We start from the raw sequence: 20,010 nt of genomic DNA on the forward strand, positions 1-20,010 counted from the left end.
GCGCGTCACAACCCAGTTACGTTTAGTCTACTTTGATCTTAATTTTGGTTTTATTGACGTCTCACACAAAAAGGGTCCCGTACAAAACGGCAGGTAACGCTAGCGATTTGCCGGATTTTAATTTTTCACAGGTTCCTGTCACTCTGCGTGACATATGATAATCTGTCACGTAACGAGATCAACAAACAATTCATTCTGCATCACATATAAGATCTAAGCAAATATATTGTCATCATGAACGAGAACGATACAACAAAGAAATAGACTTTACAAAATTTCACAAATATAAACCGTACAGTGGAAACCTTATGGAACGAAAATAACAATACAATTTTCCCACGGAAAACAAATGTGATGGGTCAACGAAAGTAAACAAAAAACAAAAGCGTAATAATCGTCGGTGAAGGGAATAAAGACAACGGTTGCTTTAACTCCAGCAGAAAAAGAATGTCTTAATCTTTACATGATATTGTAGGTGGCGTTTGTGGCGCAGAGGAAGCCACAAGCGTTTTTTACAATTTTCAGGTGCTGAGACAGAGATTGAACTTATCTTAGCAAGAAGCGGGATTTTCGCGAAGCCTGATACACGGAAGAGCTGCTCCTCTTCCAAACCAGGAGAAAAGGAGAATGAGAATTGAACCTGTAAGATTAGAACATTTTGTTTCTTTCATAACGAGTCCACACGTTACTCAAGATGTTCCTTTCGGGGAAAAACTTCTAAAATTGTCGACTGGCGAGATCATAAAAACACCCAATGTTATCAGAACAATGATACCAGAGCGTATTGTCCAATAGTATCAACAATACTGCTGTGAAACCAACTTTGAGCCTATGAGTAAGAGAACTCTACAGAGAGTTTGGGCCGTGTGTTCTTCATCTGTTCGCAAGTCTCTGCAAGGACTTGATAACTTTTCAGCATCAGGAATGGAAGCAGTTGATGCTATAGAAAACTCGTAGACAAGCTTGTTGACTGTGGCAAGACTCAGCAATGAGCGAGGGAAATTAAGCAGCAACTTCGTTTTTCGAAGCAGTACCTAAAGGGCGACTACAAGGTGGGTGCATATTTTATAATTATGCGTTGCCTTTGCAAATGTAGTAAACTTCTTACTATGATTCACGGCTACCTCTTTCTTTCTCTCCAAGTCTTCTTTATGCTTAATTGATGAAACAACAGTTTACAATTCACAGTAATACGCTTACGCACATGTATACAACGCTGAGAATCGATTAAGTAATCTTTTTGAAATGTCGATCATATGCGCATGCAATGCTTTGTAAATATACATTGAATCACGCGCTTGTCATTTTACTTTTTATTTTAGGTACATGCAGTGGAGGCCACAAAGGTTCCCGATCATTGTCGAATTTACGCGCTAAGTGACCAGAGCAATGCTGAATTTCGGGGCTCCTGCGACCATCTCCACAATGAGTCATATGAGCAGTGTTATGAGTTACAGGAAGTATTGTGTACCATAGAAGATGAGTGTTCAAGTGCGCTCTCGTCAGCAGAAGATCAAGCTGACATGCAACTTACCATCAAACAGGCAAGGGATGATATCATTTGCTGGAAAGCCCATCAGCTACGTTCAGTCCACTAAGCTGAGGCGAAGCATTCAGTTTTAGCCAGACTCGACAGCCGATCGGTGTTGTTAGTCCAGGACTGGGCAATGAAATGTATGCCCCGAAAATATTGAGAGGCGCAGTCAGATTGGTTTGCGAAGCGAGGATTGCCATGGCACATTAGTGTTGCCGTAAGACGGTCAGAGGGTTCTGAGCACTTTGAATCGCAGACACCTGTTCACGTATTTCAAAGCTGCGCCCAAGACAGTGTGACTGTGGCTTCGATTATGCTTGACTGCCTCACTACCCTGAAAAAGGAAATTCCAGAGCTGGAAATGGCTTATTACAAACAAGATAACGCTGGCTGTTATCACAGCGGAAATTCAATCATCTCAGCTAAGCTGGCCAGTGATGTCATGGGAGTGGCTTTTGTAAGAAACGACTTTTCGGACCCTCAAGGTGGAAAGGGGGTATGTGATCGCAAAGCGGCAACAATCAAGGGAAGGTACGTTGGAAGGTACGTAAACGAAGGCAATGATGTCATCAACGCTCTACAGTTCAAAACAGCCATTGAATCTGGCCAAGAAACCACAGGAGAGAAAGCAAGTTATGTTGCTGCCAAACCGTCAAGCAGCTTTAATATCAAATGGGATGGCATAAGCTTACTCAACAATTTTGAGTACGATGAAAGTGACACACGAGTGTGGAGAGCATTCAATGTAGGTTCCGGTAAAGTAGTGCCATGGGCCAAGTTCGAAGGAGTCATGAAGTAGCCCGAAAAATTGGAAATCCTAGACTCGCCATCGCAGAGTCAAGTGGCGCACCGACGTTCAAGATTGTGAGACACCGAAATATTAAGGAAAGCTCTGTCAAAGCAAATTTCTTAACTGAGAGCGAAAACCAAGATCGAAGCTGTGGGGAATATAAGCCAGATGACATGCTTTTCCCGTGTTCAGAAGAAGGATGTGTAAAAGCCTACAGTCGCTTTGCAAACCTCCAGACACACCTAGATACTGGAAAACACCAAATGATGCTCGAACAGGACACTCTCTACGATAAAGCTAAAAGAGAATATTCTTCCAAGCTGATGGAGGGACGCAGTCGAATACCAAGCGTTCAAGTTACTGCACAATCAAAGAGAGACGGCTTGCCGCCTCTTCCAACGGGTTGGGCCCTGAAGACAATTAAGAAAAAGGTGCGTTTTACAAGGAAACAGACCGAATTCTTAACTGACCAATTTCAAAAAGGGGAGTATAGTGGACGGAAAAGCGATCCACAGGAAGTTTCGAAAACCACGAGCCTAGCAAGAGACCAAGCGGGGGGACGTCGATTTCAGCCTGGTGAAGTCCTTACGTCGCAGCAGATTAGTGGCTTCTTCAGCCGTCTTTCAGTAAAGAAGCGATTAGAAATTACAGCCGCCGGTAACCGAGCAAAAGCTAGTGAAATCTCAGAAGTGGACATAGAGAGCGTCGACAAGGACGAAATTTCCGCCGAAGCTGAGAGCCATCTATCTGCAGTGTGTGCAAATGTGATGAGAGATGTGGCTATTCAACATCCGATTGTATCTTTCGATCTAAACATCTGTTAACTTGTACAAAAACGTACACTCACAACTTTAAGAGTGGATAGGCTAAGAGACATGTGCATAGACCTTGGGCTGGATATTTCTGACATTTCACCTCAGAAGAGGAAAAAGCCATTCATCGCACGACTCACACAATTAGTCCAGGAGTGTACCTGCTCTTCCAAGTAACTGAGCACTGAACGTTTTACGAATAACTGATCTGCTGATTATAAAAGCGGTGCGTGTATTATTTACATGGAGGCGTTGCGTGACAGCAGAGTCCTACATATCGGATTTTAGTCACTTAAGCTCACCATTGCTTGTGAAACCTCATCTTTGTGTTGGACGATTTTTAGTAAATTCGAAACTGGCGGGTGCAGAAGGCGCAGAAGGGATGCAAATGCTCGAATCCATGTTCACCGGATGAGAAGTAAACGGAAACTAACGGCTTTGTGCCAAATTTAACCTTTTGAGTGCAATTGAACTGTTTAACCTGTTGTGTGTAGAATTATGCAGAATTATGGCGTGATTCTCAAAGGGTAGCAAAAGTCGAAAATTGTTTCTCCTGTCTCCGTCTATAAAAATCAAGTGTAGTTATAGACATTTTAATATATTTCTAGTCATTTTAACGGCCAGTGAAGATATAACTGACCAAAACAGCTATTTGTGTCCGACGCGTTTAATTTTGTTATTATGCATCTAATTATGGCGTCATGGTAATTTAACTGAAATTTGGCTGGTGGTCATCTTTTGATAGTCAAAGGTCCCAAAGAAATAAAACCCACATCGTAAAGAACTATCTTTCAAGGCTTCTTGGTAGTGTTATTGTAAACTTTGAGACACTACCACATGTATTTTTGCCAAGCTATTCTAGGCCACCTTTGCCTTAATTTCGAAAGGCCGAAGATGTCGTCTCTTAATAGGGACGTAGCTCCTCCAAGAATAACATTAGACAAAAACTATCACTTTGTCTCGGTAATACAAGTCCAACTCAATATTTCAATGTCTAGAAAAGTCCTTCCGTTACATTTTTGTTAGCATGACAAGTGCCCGAAAAGTGCATAATTTCAGGATCGCGCTTGGTGAAATTTGAGCTATTTACCCCCGGAAATGTTAAAACAAATTATTCCCGTTAAAGTGCATATTTAAAAAATCTGACCCCATTTCCGTTTGTTTACTAGATAAGGCTACCTACAGGCAAAAAATGAACCAAATCGATTTTTGACCGTGTCCGCGACTTTTTCGATTATCTGTGATTTTTATTGACATTTACTCTTAAATGTTTTAATGTGTTGTTTTGGGTGTTTCAGCCCTGATTTCTCTCCTGGAATGCCGAGACGACGTATCCAGTCATTTGAACTACTACCAGCTATCCAGCGAAATCCTCGAGTACAAGTTAAGTTTTTTTTGGTCCGTTCATTTGGGCCCCGATATGGAAAAAATAAAACAATTATTGGAATGTTCTAATCATCAGAACACTCTCGGAAACATCGGAAATGCGGTGAAAGTACTTGTTGGCATCCAGAGCACAAGGGACAATGTAAGGCATTGAAAGAAAGCCAGACTGACTGGAGATGTACATATACAGGTTCCGTTCCCAAGATTGATCTATCTCAGTATCAATAAACTGAGGATAGATTATACCCCTTTTTTCATAATAGCTCTTAAAAAGTGCTCCATTGCTGGCATTGAAATCGCTAGTTTTCAAGAAAACACCTAATTTTCTTAAATAATATTTTTTCCATGTACAGGAAGAAAAAAACAAAGAGCTGATGGAAATTAGTCTATTATTGCCAAAACTTGAAGAAAAGTTTATAAGTATGTCGCTAAAGGTACCCTTGCCTGTTATCATATTTGTTTCAATCGATCTTCATCGTGTTCTTGCCTTTATTCACCTTTCTCAACCACGAGACTGGTGACGACCCTTGCAAACACGTTGCAAACAGATGAACTCAAACTTTGATTTTTGAGTTGTTTGATGGTTTCTCAACGTGTTAAGATCCTTCAAGAATAGAAACACGAGCAAAACCGTCAAAGAGCATCTTATGTTGTAATTGAGAGTTTCCCAATTAAACTGCTTTTAAGTTTGTAAATTGCTTACAATTTGTTGGTAAATGAATTCCAAGGGGTCTAAATTTTGGCGAGGCAATGAATTAAACCTATCGATGTCAGGAACAGAATGGCAGTATCTTTTACTTCAGTTCCCCTTGTGGCCTAGCAAACATACGTCCTTCAAATTGTTCTGTCTTATGATTCCATGGACAGTGATACTCAGCTTTTCCAAGAGCAGGTTGAGCGAAAGAAGCTCTCAGCGTCCATTCGTTTTTGAAGAATTTTCTTAAAGAGATAGCAATGGTCCTCTATATCCCTCTACTTTAGACGAAAGGGGCGCTACAAGACTTCAAGTTGCAGAAGTCTTTGGCTTCCGTTAATTCATCTCTTATGGAAAAGGTCAGGAGACGGAGTTACATTTCAGATTGAATGCTTCCTCCTTTCTTCATCTGCAAGGTCTCACTTATTAATATGTGGACATGATAATATTCTTATAATATGGTGTTATTCTTTATATCGACGGTCTGGCCATTAAGACGACCCTGTTGTCATCCATCCTGGAAACGCCATTAGACAACGTTGAAAAGCTTAACAAGACGCTTGCAAACTCAAGGAGTGAGGTAGGTTTCCTATGAGGCAACCATCGATTCACTTGTTAATTCGTTCTGCTTGGACAAGTTTCACCAAGGAGTTTGTGATTGTTTCAAAATCCAATACAGGTGTTGTTAACTTACAGGTATGTACAATTCTCTGGATTGCGATATCACATGCATGGATTAAATGGTAAAAATCACTAATGATTTGTAAATATTTCTCTAATCTCTAGTTCAAAGAGAATGTGTTGTCACTGAAATGAAGTTTGAACTCTTCAATTGCCAGCTTACACCAGAGTGTGGAGGAAATGAGCAAGAATAATTCCAAACAGGTACTTTAAGAAAATAAACGATATTTTTTAAAAACATGTTTCAACAGTTCTTCTGAAAGTAAAAAGTTGAATTTAAGTGTATAACAAAATGCTCACTGAACTAATACTAACAGAACAATGTATGTATGTAAAAAAAGTACTTTAAATGGAGACATCTGTGTATCTTTCAGCTAGAGAACGTGAGTAAGCTCCAAGGCCCTGTCGGACAACACGGTTTCAATGGATCTCAAGGACCTGTCGGATTAACCGGACCTCGAGGATTCAATGGAATATAAGGTATCCAGGGGGTAATAGTGTGACTAATAGTAATAGTAATACTGCCAGTATGAACACAACACTAAGAAGTTGACTGGAAGCCAAGCTCCAATCACCAGCAACAATTTACCAATTCCAATTAATGTTACCCTGAGTGAACCAATTGTAAGTAAATTTAAAAGAAGAGATTCAAAACTATCGTTAATGACAAATTGTTTAGGGCTGGTTGTCCAACTTGTTTGCCTTACTTTAACTCAGATGAATACCTGAGTCCTTAAAGACATCTGACGCAATATGCCACTCCACAAGTCCGTTGCTGAGAGAAAACTTGGGTGGAGCTTCCTCATTTCAATTTATTTCTCTCCTTAGCAAAAAAATTCTCCACAAAGCGAAAAAAAAAATAAACGAATGAATGAAAAGCATAAGAAATGTGATGAAAATAAACATGACCAGTCGAATATGTATTTCCTCTTTAATCAGTCTTACAGTCCAACTTTGCTTTTCATTCCACGGTAAGAAGATAGTCGGTGTCTCATGCACAAAAGACTATGCTCATCTTTGTCTGCTCTCGGCTGCAACAGACCCATCTAAGAATAATCAGTTTTTCTACTACTGCAACTGTTATGGTCATCATGGAATTGGCCGGGTTTTTAGTCAGTGCCTCATGCATTATTGGGAATGTCCGCTGACCGAATGAACCCACGAACCGAACCCTTTTGTAACTAGAGCACATGCAGCACCCAAACCATTAGCCCTGTTCAACCACTAATACCTTCCTCCCTGCATATGTGCAATAAGTTTCAAACAAAGGAAAATGTTTTGCCATTATTTTATTCTTTTTCTCGTTCCCTTGCCTTAAACTAGTGAGTGCCGTTTACAATTTTCCATAAATCACAGTGATTGCAGTCTTCCACTGCGTTTATTGTGTCTTTTTTTTCTTTAAAATTTTCTCTATGATTCGATATCACCTGATGCTTCATGGTTAATAGTTACGGGAACATGCTCAGCCTCGGAGTCTGGGTCCTGAAAATTGCTGCATCTTAGGTCGTCTGGACCTGTTGGGTACTCACCAGTCCAGTACAGATACTGAATCCATACATTCATTTTTGTGAACACTGAACGCTGATGTACAAAAGAGGGAACAATTAGATTAATTAGAACTCTCACGTATAGTAGCCGTCAGTAATCTTTCCGTTCACTTTATTTTTTTAACGTTTTAACTGCATGCGCGATCACATTCGATTCTAACATGATTTGGTACACAGTTTTAATTTATGACCCTTATGGCTGCAACAAGTAGCCAGTACTCTAATCTCATTCCGGCAATAATTAACAATTATTTGTTTGAAAATGGAGGATAAAGAATAAAGGTAAAAAAGAAAAGCATTATTTTCCTAATTGCATGGCATCTACCAAGTTTTACGATGCCATTGTTTGCTTCAATTTCCTCCTTAGGCATCAGATCAAATATTCTCTTGATTTTAGTCAGATGTAATTGCTTTAAAAAAACGAATCAGAAAAATCTGGAGAGGAATAAAGTTAGGAATAAAAAAAGGCAAAATGCATATGAAGGAAGAACCTTTCTAAACCGCTAAAAAGTACTATAATTTAGACAAGTAAAACGCGAACTTTGACGTTAAAATATTAGTTTTTCTCTGCAATGGTGAATTAACGCTTGTGGAAAATTGTTAGCCTAGAGCACTTGGGGATTGTCTTTATTTTCAAATGTCCAAAAACTTTTTAATCAAATCTAATAACTCAGACTTACATCAAAGTCCTTGCAGTTTGCGTCTGTTATGCGCGAGCCACTGGCTGTACAGGAAGTTTCGCTGTCAATCGGTATGGTCATTTCGTAGGTTCCAAATGGACTCCGGCATTCTTCTGCTCCGAGAAGTGTGTCATCACACGGTGAACCGCTGAGATAATGGCAGCACATCGGTTGAAAGCGGTAATCGTCCTTGCTCATGCAGAAGAGAGAATCCTCTGAAAATTTGCCAGAAAAATATTTTACAAGTGATTTGAAACTGGATGTCCATTATGTACAGACTTATCCAGGTTATGAAAGAGGCGTTTTTTCAAAACGCTCCACGCTCCGTTTTTATCAGCGTTTCCGGGTGTTAGTTGATTATAGGAAGAAAAAACGCAGGAAAAAGTATGCGTTGAAGAACGAATTGGTTTGGTCAGAGTCTAATCTCCGTTCTGTAGAATGTCACGCTTTGATGATAGCGTTTCGTGACGCATGGAAGAAGGGCTTTCGCGAAATACTATATAAGGTTAGCCTTTTAAATCATTACTTACTGTTTCCTTTCGCTTTTTCTCTGTTGCATCCTTCGGTATTAGTGATTGCAAATCGGTCGAATTCTAACGTCCGCCATGATCCTAAAGGCTGCCGGAATTCCCTGACATTCCCGTTTCCATCTCTAAAGTAAGAGCCACTGAGATGTCTTAATTTAAGAAAAACCCTCGATGGGTAATCACCGCTTTGAGATTCTTCACCTTCTAGCTCAACATACATCTGAAAAAGAAACGGCGAAAATGGAGAACAAATCAAAACAAAAAATCATACAGATTAGGGCGAACAGAACTTAATTCTCATGGACAGTTGGAAAAATTATCTCTATTGATAGTCAAATTCCCCATTGGCACCAAAGCTTGAACATGTTCTAAAGTTGTTTTGTTAAATCACTGTTTGACATTATTTTTTCCGTAGGAGCTACTTAAACCGATGTTTGCCGACTTCAAATCAAGTGCGTTGAAAATGCATGTTACTGACTAAATAAACCCCATGGAAAATCCGGTTTTTCAGGTTTCTGTCTCTGATCTTCATTCAGTTATAAACAAGGTTAAACACGGCTCAACTAACTATATCAGTTTTCATGCTCGATGCCCTTATTATAACATTATGGCCAAAGATGTGTTAGCATAATTTAACTGAACCTAGTTGTTACCTTCAAAAGGCGCAAGTTATAACAGCGATCGCAGCTATCTGAAATTTTCAATGAAAGCCTCGTAGTGCCCTCATGAAGTTCGTCGAACATCTGCAGGAAATGAAGAAGAAACTTTAAGTCAACAATTTTATAGCAATAAAGATAAAATTTAATGCAGAGGTTGCTTTAATAATTGATTTTCCCACAGTCACAATCGTAACTAGGTAACAAGCCACACGGGGAAATGCCAAAGTTTGCTCAGAAAGACAAAATGAAAAATTGAAAAGGCAAATGAAGAAAATGAAATGAGGTCTTAACTCAATCCAAGGGGGCTAAACAGCCAATTACTGAATGAACGACCGAATGAAAAATAGCAAAAAACAAAATGGAAAACAGGAAAACAGTTCAAAAAACATCAACAGCAACATTAACAACTGCAAAAAAACAACATCTGTTTTATTTAATAGCTCACTGTAACAAAGACAAAAGGAATACATCACGTACCACGTTGTCTTTAGCTCTGTTACTATCAAATGTCCATTTGTGCGTGGTGATTGTGTGGCGAAATCTTGTGAAGCATCGCTGTCCCCTATTTTCGATATCATCGATTCCTTGAAGTGCTTTTGTAAGCTCTAAAACCCCTTGGAGATTCCCTGTTCCCTGGGCGGCTGACACCGCTTGCCGTTCGAATTCTGCTAATTTTTCTTGAACAATCCATAGAGAGCGAAACTCGAAACCTTTGTACAACTGGTACAGTTGTTGGGCAAATCCTTTTTCTATCTGCTGATAGGACGTAAGTAAATCATCCAGAAACATCTGCTGTGTACTCTCAGTGATGGGAGAATCTGAAAAAGGAAATATATTATTATTAGACCCTTGCTTTGTGTGACCTGTCACGCTTAATATTGGTTTTCCTGCTTATTTATGGAGAGAGGATCATCAACAGGGAAAGCGTGAAGCGACGTGGCCTTCAAGCTAAACTTGATGGGAAATTTTGGCGAGAATGTATAGCCACACGTCATCCTGCATTTGCACGACCGCGCGTGCGATCGTAAGCGCAAATATTATTGTTATAAAAAGAGGTAGCATTGATGCGATGTATAATCACAAAGATCCTTACCACCAGAGTTACCAAGCCTTTCAATTTCATTTGCTGTCTCTTCTAAGTTCGGAATATCAAAGTTATGTCCACCGATTTCGTTATCCAAGTCGATGACCTTTGCTATGAGATCGATTCTTGCTGCACCGGCGATAAAAAATCGTTCGATCTGTTCTTGAAACTTTGCCGAGTTTCGGGGTTTTGACCTCTCATCCAGCAGGCAAACAAGGTCCGCTGCAAGTCCCTCTTTGTTCATTTCCAGATTAGCCTTTTTATAAGAAGATAAAGAAATCGTCATGAGCTGGATATAACTTGGGAAACAGCAATAAAGTTAGGGTCGAAGAAAGAGGCGTACAGACAAACACACAGACAGAGAGTCAGAGAGACACACAGAAAACAAAACAGACAAAAGAGTAAAATAAATCAGTAGATAAACAAACAAACAACAAAACAACAAGCTATTAAGAAACACAAACATAGATATCGAAGATGCAGCATTTCTATGTTTACCTGCATTACTTCAGGTACAGCTTCCACATCCATTTGGTCAAAATCCAATTCACTTGAGTCTTTCAGGGCAGCATAGTCCTGTCCAAATTTCAGCCATTTTTCTACTTTATCCAAATTATTCTGAAGTTCACCAAGGTCACATTGGCCAACAAAATGTCCGACCACTCCTAGGGCTGATCCAAGGGCGGCGAAAGGATCTTTTCCTAGTACACCACTAAAGAATCCTGTTATTCCTTCAAGAATGACAAATAAGTCGTCGCTGTTAAACTTTGCTGCTTCGTACACATTTGAGAGCATCCCTTTTGCATCTAGTAGACTGTTCTTCATACTTGCCTCCAGCTCACCAATAGCCTGGTGCAACAAAGAGGAGACATAAAATTGTAATGTTAGGGCAAGGATACGTAGAATAAAATAAAACAGATGAATTATTATTTCAGTCGCTTATCGTTATTTAAGTTATTCTTCAGAGAAAATGTTGCTGAAAAGAAATTATATGTACACGGCTTGGTTCCCCCGCGTATTTGCGTATTCATTATCTTCAATTCCAACCGACAAATGAGTTTATTTCGCGTTCACTCTTGTCAGTATTGCGAAAGCAGCCCTTACTTACTGCTATTTATAACATTTCGCAAAGTTAAGATAAACTGATATAATTTTATGACGAGAGAGAATGGAGTTAAATTGTTTATCTTTAAAACTCTTTACGATGACCAATTTACCTTATTTACTCTTAATTACCCTGTTATACTCTCCCACCGACGCAGCGCCACAGTTTCTTTTGAAACTTAATCCCTCTATTCATTAATATCTTAAAGATTGAAGTAAACCAAGGAAGTTCAAGTCTGAAATTTAGCCGTTTGGCTTATTTTTAGCTGGAGTATATCCGGAAGCCCTTAGCACGAAGCGACAAGGAGTAATGCCACGCCCAATGGACTGGATGCTACGTCATCGTAGGTTACCCTTCAACAATCCGCCCGACTTCGCTAACACTTCACAGGTGCTCTTTGGTGGAGAGAAGTACTTTAAAAATAAAATTTCTTCACCAATATTGACCAGCTTTGTCTTGAACTCAGACCTCACCGCCCGACCAGTGCGTTTTCCGTAAAGCCTTTGATTTTCTGACACTGTTAGAAAAGGCTATGGGACTAAGCTCCACTTTGTTTCTAAGCTATATTCCCAAGTGTAGAGTCGAGGCATCTGGTCAGAGCAGAATACCTGTTCATTAGTTGTTTCCCTTTGAAATAAATGTTTTAGAGAAGGACAGGACGCCGTATGCAATGCCCACGTTGACAAAACTCGCTCACGAAAGTGTTTTGATTCAGAGTATTTCAAGTGAAGATCGCCGGTATAGCATTATTCATCTTAGAAGAATGTAAGAGGGAAGACCTCAGTTTCACAGGTTGGTACCCTCTCGCTAAGAAATCGGTATATATTCGACATGGAGGTTTGGACACTTACCAACACATATGCTCCCTTTTCGCTCACTGCTACTCGTCTGGCCTCTTCCAGTCTGTTCTTTTGCTTTACAACTTGAAGTCTGGCAGCCTGTGGTAGTGATTTCAGTATTGTCTTAACGTCATCACGCCGTTGAATCGATTCTTTGATAGCATTGTAAGCGTTCTCAAACGTTTCTGCACGATCTTTGATGACTTCGACTTGTTCCTTGAAGACCTCCCATTTCATCATAGGTGCGAACAGCTCGTTATTCCCAAATCTGTCGTATCCTACTTTGTTCATAAGAGCCAGTCTTCTCTTTGCCACTAAGAAATGATCCAAACAAATGATTAGCAAGGGAGTTGATAACTGCTTGTGCACCGCTTCAAACTCCCAATGGGGATTTACATTTCATATCATCTTCTATGCAGATTACCTCCTTAGATTTTCTGATAAAATATTTTTAAGGCTGTGCCTCCAGTCATACTGTTCTTTTCGCGCGAAAATTTAAATATATACTTATGGTGCGAGGGGACTGAAACCTAATTGGCAGATAAACCGCTGACCCTGAATTTACTGTAACCTACATTAAACGAAAATATATTCGAAAGTGTCAAACCTTTCGTCAATTCGGACGCTCCAGGTTTGTCACTTGACAATTTTATAACAAACTTGAACACAGCGTCGCTTTTTTCGACATTGTTAGCCCAGAGAAGGTCTTCACCATATCTTGTCATCATCTTTATCAGCTGCAGAGGATACTTTTTCAATTCTTCAGCACCCAAACTAGATTTCTGAAGATAAGAAATTTCCAACTGACCATCGGAGCCTTTTGCTACGAGTCCTTAAAAGTAAAATCGTAACAAAATTGAAAGTTGTTAAATATGCATTTGAAGCGTAAACTTTAGACAGAACGGCTAATAGCTAGTGTTCTAGCATTACCCCTCAAATTATAATGTTTGGAAGGAACATTGAACATGAACACAAGACCTGAAAACATTTCATTTCAGTTTTCTTTCTCGAGCCAACACCACAAGTTTGCATAGGAAGAAGGGGAACGCTTAAACTTGAAACAGCGGTAAGAAGATAGTCGGTGTCTCATGCACAACAGACTATGCTCATCTTTGTCTGCTCTCGGCCGCAACAGACCCATCTAAGAATAATCAGTTTTTCTACTACTGCAACTGTTCACCCGTTCCTCACGTTGTAACCCAGTAACTACTGGACTCGTAATGACGTTGTAACCAGTCAATTAATGCATTGTAATCGGGATAGACCTATTGACAAATCTAGACCTGGGGGAGGGGTGAATGAGTAGCTAAAATGTCGTGTGTAATCTACGTATAACTGGCGCGCTAATTCGGATCGATCGATTCAGAAGAGATATATTTTTCCTTTATTTGCAAGCTCACACGCTTTATCTGTGCAATTAGCCGACACCTTTCTGGTCGTAAATTTGGTTTATCGATCATTTTCAAGGTGAGTATCACTAATAATAAAAGGTATTCTACTTTGTTTAATGTTCGAGGCACTTGTCTGATGATTTGATGATCGGATATGATCGATAAGTTATAAATATTTCTAAGCCTTTATTTACCTCTCAAAAATTCACGGGTCGATAGGTAAGCAAACCATCACAATATTTTATAAACCAGTAATCGTGCATCTCATTTAAATTAATGAGAGCCATTTATTTGCGGGCTACAAGTACCAGTATTCACAATAGTGATTCATGCATGTGCGGCTTAACAGTCATCTCGCCATCAGTTACAATGAATATCATGACAGTTATTTTATATTTAAGATTATTGTCATTTCGAGAACTGAAAATAAAAATTCCAATCTACAGATAAAGTCACATTTAGCATGTTTATGTGTATTAATATATAGTCCCACAACGATCCATCGCATTCCAGATAACTGATGAACTGTCTAGTTGTCCTCGTGCACCGGTGCTGTACCGGTGCGTAAAGGAATAACCATTGTATTTTCTTTGTTTAGGAGTCATTGGTTAGCTGTTATGTATTTTTTGGTCTTTTGTATCGGCTCTTGTGTACCGGTACCCGAGGACAAAACCAAAATGTGGATTACATTCATCTCATTACAATCCAACTATTTGTGGATTACAATATTTGCATTACAATCCAATAATTTATGGGTTACAATCATCTCATCACCATCCAATAATTTGTGGATTACAATTATCTAATTTAAATTCAATCATTTGTGAATGCTATTATCTCATAACAATCCAAAAATTTGTGGATTACAATTATTTCCTTACAATGCAATAATTTGTGGGTTACAATCATCTCATTACAATCCATTATTATATGGCTGCGATAGTACGTGCACTCTGATTGGTTAATTAGGGGTCCAGAATCCCCTTGTAATTGCTTATGGGCATCACAGATTTTTCCCCCCACAAAACCTAGTGAACTTAGTGACTTTCCCTGAAAGAAACTTCGTTGAAAAAAGACAAAATTGAACATTGAACAAAACATGTATCTCTTCTTTAAATATGAGTTCTGAAGAAGATTTTCTTCATAAGTTTATTACCCTGATGAAATTGTGACGTAAATGATAGGCAATGTAGATGTTCTCTCTATTCCGCTTGCTTTGCCTATGTGAAGGCATATAATAAATAACTTAACAGACTTCGGGCTGAATTTTTGCTTTATGGACCATACCCAGAGGCTCAGTCCATAAAGCAAACATTTCATCCCTCAGTCTGGAATTTTACAGTAAAGCCATTGCGCATGGTGCACATGGTTATTACGTAAATAATTTTTGGATTACAATCATCTCATTACAATTCAATAATTTGTGGATTACAATCATTTTATTACAATCCAATAATTTGTGGATCATCTCAGTACAATTCAATGGTTTGTGGGTTACAGTCATCTCATTGCAATCCAACCATTATATATGCTTCCTTCTATACCTTATGTATTTTAAGGATTTTGCTGGCAATTGAAGTCTTAGTATTTCCTAAAGTTTTTCACTTATTACTTTTCAAACAATAATGATTCCATGGCAAGTACAATAAGATGGAAAGAGTATAGTTATAATATAGCTTTTGGGATGCAAAAGACAAAGTGCTGTTCACTTGGATTCATTGTAGAAAACATTAGCTTTAAGAAACACTTGCCAATACTGATAAGGAATCCAGTCTGAATGCAAGCATCTTATACGTATAAACTGCAGGAATCGCAGTGTGTTAAAAGAAAATCAGGCTCAAAGTAGCCTATCAGGCCAGAGTAGTCCAATGGGATCATGCCCATCAGTGATATGGTCCATGAACCTTCACAGTCCCTGACAAGGTGGTACATGGACTGGGTCCACAACAGTGGACCATGGACCTGGGTTACGATAATTGCAATACAATCTAAATTAATTTTTGTATTACATTATCATCTCAATACAATCCAATAATTTGTGGGTTACAATCACCTCAATACATTCCAATAATTTGTGCGTTACAATCATCTCATTACAATCCAATAATTTGTGGGTTACAATCACCTCAATACAATACAACACATTATTATATGGCTGCGATAGTACACGTGCTCTGATTGGTTAATTAGCGGTCCGTAATCCTCCGGTAAACGCCCACGGGCATTACAGATTTTCACAGTGTTCCTGTGTGTTTGTTTTTAATTATATATTTATATTTTTGAACTTGATTTTTCCGGCTTTTAATCTGACTGGACAATCATAGTGACACCAATAGGAAACTGCTGTCTTTTAGTCACTATACTTAGCATTTTATTTGAGCAATTCACTCAATTCAATTTATACTTCTTTGTCTGGTTTAGGTAATGAAGTTGAGCTGTTTGACAACTCCAACAAACTCGTTTGTCGGGGTGTTGTAACTGCTCAAGCCATGGTACACGGCCGGGCACTGAAAACCGGATGGGCCGCAGTGATGATACAGGATATCTTGTCAAAGGGAAAAGTGGAGCCATGGCAAGAATATCCCACCCATTCTGGGGAAGTAGAAGAAGGGAGTTTTGTCGCCTGGCCAACTGCTTACATCCAACCGCGACGAGAAGCTCTGCAAACTGCCCGGCCGAAACAAAACCTTTCGGAGACGCAGGGTTTAAAGGATGCCCTTCATCCCGACAAGTTTGTCTCTCCCGGGACAATAATGTCCAGGGATAGACAGCTACGAAGTAGAAAGTGAAAACATTATGATTCCACTATTGCGCCATTTTACCATATTTGGACATGAGAACGCGCAAATCATGAGCCTGTAATGCCCCGGTTTGACTGTTTTAGAACAGAGCAAATACGGACGGAAAGCGTAGAGCAACAAAATGGTTGGACAAAAGGGAGCAAAATTGACTTGTTTACGTCCTTTACGCTTGACTTTTAAGCGACGACCTTTCGACGGGAACGCATTTTTTTTAACTCAACAGAAGGAAACTTGCGAGGACATTTAATTCTTTTTGTTTGTGTTGTTTTCGTCATTCGCGCACGCTTCATAAGATCGATAAGATTCTCAGGCGATGGAGGTTGTATTTCAAAAACTAGGTGCCAAAATGCTAGAAAATGGCGCAATAATGAAATAATAAATCCCTTATTGGATGGTTTAACATGTAATACGTCCGGACATTTAGCTCGTTTTGCTACGCAACTCGCAAAATATCCGCGCGTATTATATGTTAAACCATCCAATAAGGTGTATGTAACGGTTCACTGTAAAGTTAAGCAACCACACAGAGGACGACAACGAAAATGCAACGTGGGAGGCTAACCTTTCCTTCTGGAAATTTCATTGAGACTCTTGAAACTATTTACATTCATAGAATGGTGCTGACAAAGACATAAAGCTTTATTTGAGGTTATTCGTGTTGTTTCTTTGTACAGTTTAGCAGATTGCAAAACACATGTGCAGGTCTTTGCCCTGCAGTGTTCTTCCTCCCCTTTTCTTAAGCGATGTTCTCGTTGCCAACGCTGTTGTGGTTGCGTAAATTCCCTATTGTAAAGAAAAAATGCAGTTTGCATGGAATGAGATAACCAAAGTTGTAATTCATAAGTCTGTTTATCGTTTCCTTTTCTCATGATTCTGTGTTCTCTTAGTCGATACTAATCTGTTACATCTTGCTGGCTTATATTCTATTTTAAATACAAAATCATGATTAAGATAGGAACGAAGGATCCTCCACTGTCACTTGCTACTACACACTCTAATAAATCACTGTACATATCAATAAATAGGATAGCCGAGATATATTAAAATGAACTTATTGATGCGTTTTAGCGTATGATGTACATAAGACAATGTATGTTCCAATGCTACGTCTTCAGAAGATACTTAACAGTACGACCAGTGTTTTCGACTCTCCCCTGGATGCTAGTCCATTTCAGGGTCACCCCCTCCCCCTCCCCCAGCAGTTAATACACCGGTTCCCATGTATCATCACCCGACTGAAGAGAGGCATAGTAAAGGTTAAGTGTCTTGCCCAAGAACATAACGCAGTGCCCTTACAAGAGCTATTTTTTGGGCCCAGTGCATGCTAACCCGGCATAAGGTATATTTTTTGGTCCAGCGCATACCGTTACAATTTGTCCACCACGCCCCCATGCGTCTCTATACAATAGTGACAGGGTTCGCACTCACCTTGAAAGTCCTTGAAAATCCTTGAATGTCATAAAAAAAATTCACGACCTTAAAAGTCCTTGAAAATTGCAGACAGTGCTGGAAAGCCCTTGAATTCACTAAATTCACCCCATTTTTCAGTCTGTTTTTGTGTCTACCCCATTTTTCAGCCTCTTTTTGAAATAGAGTAAAATCGGGGCGAAGAGTTGATATGCCGGGTATACGATATAGCGCTTAGTGTGTTAAATTCACAAAATTCACCCCATTTTTTAGTTTCTTTTTGAAATACAGTAAAATCGGGGTGAAGAGTTGATATTCCGGGTATAGGATATAGCGCTTAGTATGTTAAATTCACAAAATCCACCCCATTTTTTAGTTTCTTTTTGAAATACAGTAAAATCGAGGTGAATAGTTGGTTAGCCAGGTATAGAACATAGCGCTTAGTATGTTAAATTTACAAAATTCACCCCATTTTTTAGTTTCTCTTTGAAATACAGTAAAATCGGGGTGAAGAGTTGGTATGCCGGGTATAGTACATAGCGCTTAGTATGTTAAATTTACAAAATTCACCCCATTTTTTAGTTTCTCTTTGAAATACAGTAAAATCGGGATGAAGAGTTGAAATGCCGGGTATAGGACAAAGCGCTTAATATGTTAAATTTACAAAATTCACCCCATTTTTTAGTTTCTCTTTGAAATACAGTAAAATCGGGGTGAAGAGTTGATATTCCGGGTATAGGACATAGCGCTTAGTATGTTAAATTCACAAAATTCAACCCATTTTTTAGTTTCTCTTTGAAATACAGTAAAATCGGGGTGAAGAGTTGATATGCCGGGTAAAGGACATAGCGCTTAGTATGTTAAATTTACAAAATTCACCCCATTTTTTAGTTTCTTTCTGAAATACAGTAAAATCGGGGTGAAGAGCTGATATGCCGGGTATAGGACATAGCGCTTAGTATGTTTAATTCACAAAATTCACCCCATTTTTTCGTTTCTTTTTGAAATACAGTAAAATCAAGGTGAATAGTTTGTTAGCCAGGTATAGGACATAGCGCTTAGTATGTTAAATTCACAAAATTCACCCCATTTTTTAGTTTCTCTTTGAAATACAGTAAAAGCGGGGTGAAGAGTTGATATTCCGGGTATAGGATATAGCGCTTAGTATGTTAAATTCACAAAATTCACCCCATTTTTTAGTTTCTCTTTGAAATACAGTAAAATCGGGATGAAGAGTTGAAATGCCGGGTATAGGACAAAGCGCTTAATATGTTAAATTTACAAAATTCACCCCATTTTTTAGTTTCTCTTTGAAATACAGTAAAATCGGGGTGAAGAGTTGATATTCCGGATATAGGACATAGCACCTAGTATGTTAAATTCACAAAACTCACCCCATTTTTTAGTTTCTCTTTGAAATACAGTAAAATCGGGGTGAAGAGTTGATATTTCGGATATAGGACATAGCACCTAGTATGTTAAATTCACAAAACTCACCCCATTTTTTAGTTTCTCTTTGAAATACAGTAAAATCGGGGTGAAGAGTTGATATTCCGGGTATAGGACATAGCGCTTAGTATGTTAAATTCACAAAATTCCCCCCATTTTTTAGTTTCTCCTTTGAAATACAGTAAAATCGGGGTGAAGAGTTGATATTCCGGGTATAGGATATAGCGCTTAGTATGTTAAATTCACAAATTCACCCCATTTTTTAGTTTCTCGTTGAAATACGGTAAAATCGGGGTGAAGAGTTGATATGCCGGGTATAGGACAAAGCGCTTAATATGTTAAATTTACAAAATTCACCCCATTTCTTAGTTTCCCTTTCAAATACAGTAAAATCGGGGTGAAGAGTTGATATGCCGGGTATAGGACAAAGCGCTTAATATGTTAAATTTACAAAATTCACCCCATTTTTTAGTTTCCCTTTGAAATACAGTAAAATCGGGGTGAAGAGCTGATATGCCGGGTATAGGATATAGCGCCTATTATGTTAAATTTACAAAATTCACCCCGTTTTTCAGTCCCTTGAGGAAACTTGGTTTGAGAAATCGAGAAGTTCGAGAAATTGGC

The 20,010-nt window shown here is 38.9% G+C and overlaps 1 protein-coding gene and 1 pseudogene across 1 annotated transcript; one reads left to right on the forward strand and one right to left on the reverse strand.

Annotated features, from left to right (window-relative positions):
* The first annotated feature begins 320 nt into the window (after positions 1–320).
* On the forward strand, positions 321–3,896 carry LOC149042098 (uncharacterized; annotated as a pseudogene).
* Positions 3,897–7,169: 3,273 nt separating this feature from the next.
* LOC149042099 (uncharacterized) lies at positions 7,170–13,167 on the reverse strand. Its single transcript, XM_089211490.1, has 9 exons — positions 12,946–13,167; positions 12,351–12,652; positions 10,893–11,243; positions 10,404–10,650; positions 9,788–10,128; positions 9,305–9,394; positions 8,655–8,871; positions 8,125–8,339; positions 7,170–7,478 (listed from the first exon to the last, which is right to left on the reverse strand). The coding sequence occupies exons 1-9, from the start codon at positions 13,064–13,066 to the stop codon at positions 7,308–7,310; spliced, it is 2,055 nt and encodes a 684-aa protein (XP_089067616.1). The 5' UTR covers positions 13,067–13,167; the 3' UTR covers positions 7,170–7,307.
* Between the last annotated feature and the right edge of the window lie 6,843 nt (positions 13,168–20,010).

This window comes from Pocillopora damicornis, chromosome 7, assembly GCF_964200805.1.
Source record: "Pocillopora damicornis chromosome 7, jaPocDami1.2, whole genome shotgun sequence".
Lineage (NCBI taxonomy): Eukaryota > Metazoa > Cnidaria > Anthozoa > Scleractinia > Pocilloporidae > Pocillopora > Pocillopora damicornis.